The 5,732-nt window shown below is 39.8% G+C and overlaps 2 protein-coding genes across 10 annotated transcripts in view; one reads left to right on the forward strand and one right to left on the reverse strand.

Annotated features, from left to right (window-relative positions):
- The window catches only part of LOC106821107, a 15,965-nt gene that overhangs the window by 4,801 nt on the left and 5,432 nt on the right, over nt 1–5,732 (reverse strand). For 2 of the 6 annotated variants that reach the window (XM_014825776.1, XM_014825778.1), the window contains exon 2: nt 430–594. In XM_014825776.1, the coding sequence (XP_014681262.1) occupies nt 430–576 (147 nt within the window). In that variant the 5' untranslated portion in view covers nt 577–594. Of the gene's footprint in view, nt 1–429; nt 595–3,316; nt 3,439–4,296; nt 4,324–5,057; nt 5,137–5,732 lie in introns of those variants that run through there. The other 4 variants (XM_014825777.1, XM_014825774.1, XM_014825775.1 and 1 more) reach the window with 4 other exon arrangements.
- The window catches only part of LOC106821106 (RAD50-interacting protein 1-like), a 31,566-nt gene continuing 30,920 nt past the window's right edge, over nt 5,087–5,732 (forward strand). For 2 of the 4 annotated variants that reach the window (XM_014825773.1, XM_014825772.1), the window contains exon 1: nt 5,090–5,292. In XM_014825773.1, coding sequence (XP_014681259.1) covers nt 5,140–5,292 — 153 coding nt within the window. In that variant the 5' untranslated portion in view covers nt 5,090–5,139. Of the gene's footprint in view, nt 5,293–5,732 lie in introns of all 4 variants that reach the window. The other 2 variants (XM_014825770.1, XM_014825769.1) reach the window with 2 other exon arrangements.

Raw genomic sequence — 5,732 nt, forward strand, 5'->3', positions numbered from 1 at the left:
AATTCTGCATTTCCTCTCTATACCTTAAGTTAAGGAGGGAATGTTCCCCCTTCTTTTACACCTCTTGACCTTTGACCTTTGACCCCCAGCTTCGACATCTTAACTCGTTTTCGGATTACCCCCCCACGTCCCGAATATTGTGACCGTACGTCGAGCGGTTAAGATTTGTGCCCAACTGTTGACGCACGCACGCACGCACGCACGCACGCACGCACGCACGGCCGGACGGACGGACGAACGGACGGACAATCATGCGATTCTACAAGCTGCATCTGACTACGTCAGATGAGCTAAAAATACGATATATAATTATACATGCACATACTAGCCACGACCTTATGTCCCATCGGGGGACCAAGAGCCTTAAGAGGATAAGAAGAAGATACTAGGTAATGGGATTACTTACAAGTACTAAAATATTATAGTTACCATTCTATGCTTTGTTGCTGTTGCCATCATCTTTACACTCCTACGTAGGGCATCATTATCCGGTGTACCAACATTTAAATACATTTCGTCTGCTTTATTGCAGCCATTCTCATCCAACTGGCTTTTGTAGAGTATGTCACCTTCCATGGTTGTTCTTTAGATAAACTAGAAATTTCAGAGTAAACTATGTTGGACCACATAAGTAAACATTCGATACAATAATGTAACACAACAGTGTAGGCATATACCTACTCTAAAATATATACACCTGCCGTGATCATTTATGTGATATACGTACACATTCACAATTCCTAATATTTACAAACCAATGCAAGTGCACATGTGTAGACTTTGGCACTAGAAGTTGACCGTCTCTCAGAAATCTGGGCCTTCTTTTGTGATAGTTACTAGTATTACTATTTACACAGCTATGCAATCAATATGCGAGCTGAGCATATAGGGTAGGCCATAGATATATACAACACATATTGTGTTGTATATATCTATGACTATGATTAAGCCTATATTATATAGGGCCTCTTACTTTATTATCATATTATTATTATAACTATATAATAATATAACATACTATTATAATTATTATATACAGTGACTCCTGATATTACTTAATTACTCCATAGATATACACTGTCACAACACAGTGTGTTGTGTATATCAAGAGCTCATAATAGAGATATCATATTATCTCTATTATGAGCTCTCTTGGTGTATATCTCTCTTACTGAAGTTGTTTTTTCTGGTATCTATTTTTTTCTTTATGTTGTATGCACTGCTTTGTACTGTATGACTCAGAAAATTTATCATTTTAACTACTCAACACTTGCATTTATCAGTGTGTTTAAATATTTATTTAAATGTAAGTGTGTGTGTGTGTGTGTGTGTGTGTGCGCGTATATGTATGGAATATGTAATGTATGTCATATGTATATAATGGTGAACGTATGAGTGTCAAAAGATGTTAAAGTGTATCTTAATTACTTTACTTGTACAGACATTGCTGAAGTTTTTTCTGGTTTCTATTTTTCTTCATGTTGTATGCACTGTTTTGTACTGTATTACTCAGACAATCTATCACTTTAACTGCTCAACACCATTGCATTTATCAGTATGTGACTGTCCATATTTATATAAATATAAGTGTGCGTATGTGTGCGTGTGTTTGTGTAATATGTATATAATGGCGTACGTATGAGTGCCAAAATGATGTTAAAGTGTACCTTAATCACTATACTTGTATAGACTCTGCTGAAGTTTTTTTTTCTGGTATCTATTTTTTCTTCATGTTGTCTTAATCAATTTACTAGTACAGAATATGCTGAAGTTTTGTTTTTGTTTTTTTGTATATATTCTTTTCTTCATGTTGTATAGCATTGTAATAAATTTTGCACAGGGGAGAGATAGTGATGCTCATAGGCAGGGCCGTAGCTACCATTTATATATTAATGCCTGTTGTTGGGGCACTATGCTCTCATAGTGTTGCTGAGGGAAGGTATAGTGCCCGAGCAGCAGCGAGGGCACTATTCCTTCCCAAAGCAACACTATGACAGCATAGTGCCCCCAACAACAGGCATTAATGTTTTTAGTGCATCACATGACTTTGCAATCTACTCGGCAAATATAAAGTGAATAAAAAAATCTGGAGCGCTTCATGCATGTTGTTGTCGTCTGACTGATAACAACGCTGGTCTCGCCACCTGTCGATGACTCAGGAAAACTGCTACAGGTAGGGAAAATTTAATTCGAATTTTGAAATTTAATTCGAACAATGCAAATAACAATGCATAAATGCAATAACAAGAATAACAATGCGTCGCGCAAGCAATAGTGCCCGCTCAGCCGAGCACTACTGTTTCATAGTACCTGCGACATTATCCAATATAATTTCAACGATTTATCACGTGATGCACTAATAGGCAATAGGAGGCAAATGCCTCCTACAAAATTTCTTCTGGGGCCCTTAAGTGGGCCCCATACCCCACGCCCTATTGGCTCGCTTCGCTCCTTGTTCTTTAACTCACAACATTTGCCTCCAACAAAATTTACCTCTGGCTATGGCCCTGCTCATAGGGTCTATGTCCCCCAGGGTACTGCCGGAACGTACCCTGGGTACGGTCCGGTATACCGGAACGTACCCTGGTAACTATCTGATATGGTTAGGGTTAGGGTTAGGGTTAGGGAGTACTTAGGCGTAGGCGACTCCCTACAGGGGCGGATCCAGGGCTGAAGCTAGACAGTATTTTTCCAGATTTTAAGGGCACATCCTCCAAAAAGAGCACACCACCCCACAGTGGGCGCCATTACGCGCGGAAGCACATGGCGGGGGTTCTGGGGGGCCTCCCCCAGGAAATTTCAAAATCTCAAGGGTCCCTGCATGGGCACAAAAATGAGCACCATTTGAGCACACATTTAGTCAAGCAGCTAAAAACCATATGGAAATTTATTTCTGCTTCATTTTGCCTGCGCTTTGCATACCAGCAATTAATGCAGAATGATTCAAGCACTTCCCTTCTTTTTCAGATATCAAAGCTAGTTTTGTTACCATGTAAAATTTTGATTTCCTTCAAGTCCTGTCAATGAATCAGAAGAAAAAGAAAACAAATAAAGAATATATAGCCAAATTCCATCAAATTGTTTTCTGTATTTTTAGCTCATCTGACATAGTCTGGTCAGATGCAGCTTGTAGAATCGCATGATCAGATCATTCAGATCATGATCGATCATTACAGGGCTTTGGAACTTTTAAGTATGGTAAGCTCCTACCTCGTCAAAAAAGTCCCTAAACAGCTAAAGTGGACTTCTTAACAGCATCAATGACGACCACCTTATAAACCAAATGCGTATTCAATTTGTTCTTGGTCAAACTTACCAATTTATCTCCACGGGTACGCCTACTATGTGCCCTGTAGAGGTTCGAGACTTGGTCGGTGTCCGTCAGCGAAGTTGAATATTGAAGGAACGCAGTCGGTTTTTATATTTTGACCACAGAAACTGCATTGAAGATTGAACACAAGGTATTTGTCTTGTTTGCCGTTGCGTTCTGGAAATCCGATTGGCTGGTAAAAATACTTTTCGATGCAATCAGCTATAAAAGATTTTAGCGAAAGTGCAGTGAGTTACAGAACTAATGTACTTTCGCAAAATTGAGGTTAATCTGAACATAGTTAGTAGAGGGAGTCTCCCTCTACGAACTATGATCTGAAGAGACAGGATCCTGCCCGACACACGAACAAAGTCTGTCCACGGAGAATAGCGAGAGTGAACAACGTCCATAGTGATGTTTCGTGTCCGCTTTTACGTTGAGATCTATATCTATCCTACGTGCGAGCATGGTGCTTGGTGCATGGTTATATATCTTTGCAGTTTTCAATCTAACTGTTTCAGTGTTTTGCGTATAAATGCACACGACGCGCGTGAATTATAACTTATAACGACACAAACGATAACATGCAGGACTGTACGATACGTAACTATTCCTGCCCGTCACGTAGCGTGATCTAGATAACAATTTTATAATTAGATTTGTGCCCAACTGTTGACGGACGCACGCACGCACGCACGCACGCTCATGCGATTCTCCAAGCTGCATCTGACCATGTCAGATGAGCTAAAAAAATTGTAAATGTTGTAAAAATTAATTGTTGTAAATAAATCATGTAAATATTTGCGTTAATTGGAAAAAATAGTTAAATGAAATAAAGATAGAAAAATACAGCAAACAGGAAAAAAAAGAAAAGAAAAAGGGATTCGCGATCCAACGACCTTTCAGTCCTGACGTCGTGCTCTACGCGGTCGGCTATTCAGGATTAATAGATTATTAATTATGGATGTGCCATGAATATTACGTACCACACTGTGACGTCATTGAGCGACGAAACAAGCTCATATTCTAACCCTAGCAATACCGTTTCTTGGAGCTAGGCTTTCCATAGTTAGGGTTAGGATTAGGATTAGGGTTAGGGTTAGGGTTAGGGTTAACTGATTTCTATATCCACAACTTATTTCTATTAGTATTAACTATCTCTCCCCTGAGACTAGCTCTAGTACTATAGCCCGCTTACATTAACTGCCAGCGGCAGTTAATGTAAGCGGCTATAGTACTAGAGCTACCCTGAGACCTACTACATTGTAATTCACTGCGTAGGACCAGTGGCGTAGCTAGGATTTTTTCAGTGGGGGGGCACTGGGGGGGCCTTACATTTTCGTGGGGGGGGCACAATATACAACTTTTCTTTGTATTATACTGTTCTAACGGCATTGTTTTTAATTCAATTTTTTTTTTATGAAACATCAATTTTCAGTGGGGGGCACCTGGGGGGGCACAGCAAATTTGTGGAGGGCACGTGCCCCCCCAGGCCCCCCCGTAGCTACGCCCCTGCGTAGGACCCTAGTCAGTGTATCCGTGTCAGTGATTGACTCAATCGATTCAATGTACTGTATGATGTATCCGTCAGATATTTTATCATTTTAACTACTCAACACTATTGCTTTTATCAGATTTTTTCTCCATGAAAAAAACTGTCGTCAGTACATGTATTTGTATCTGAATTCATGCATAAAGATTTAATGTTAATGTAATGTTAATATCTATCATCTATACATATGCTTACTCACTTGACTAATCAACTTTTCACTTGTTCGCCGGCTGATTATCTCAATTAATCCCCAAACGGGAGCGCCACAAGCGCCAAGATGGCAGAGGAAAGTTCCAGCTTGTATGCTGGTACTCAAAATAAGGTTGTTTCCTTCATAAACGGTGAACTGGGTGAAGATATTACGCAATTATCAAAAGCAAGTAAACTTTTAGAGAAAGCACGTGCAAAAAAGTTGGAGCTGGAAAATAAGGTAATTAGTATTAAAACAAGTAAACGTGGTGTGGTCAGCCACTTTCACTGATTGAGTGATTCACTGTACTGTAGCTCCAAGAAACGGTATTGCTGGGGTTAGAATACCGTTTCAAACCTTGGCTGCAGCTAAACACGTAGTTGCCTTATTTGCCAAGTATCGCCAAAGAACACTACACATGTGATATACCAAATGAATCGGTATACGTCCACCTTCTTGTAAACATCAGTGCGCTACGATGCGCTGGGTACTTACGGGGTTACAGCGACTTTTTGAGACGAATGCAACAAAATTTATGAATTCGCCGCCATGTTTGTGTAACGATGTAACCAGCCTAAAAAATACTTTTTTTATTACGAGAGCTCTTTTTTGATTTTGTATGAAAAAAAGAGCTCTCGTAATTTTCTTTACGGGAGCTATTTTAAGCTTGGCCAGAGCTA

The sequence above is a fragment of the Priapulus caudatus genome, unplaced genomic scaffold, assembly GCF_000485595.1.
Source record: "Priapulus caudatus unplaced genomic scaffold, Priapulus_caudatus-5.0.1 Scaffold58, whole genome shotgun sequence".
Lineage (NCBI taxonomy): Eukaryota > Metazoa > Priapulida > Priapulimorpha > Priapulimorphida > Priapulidae > Priapulus > Priapulus caudatus.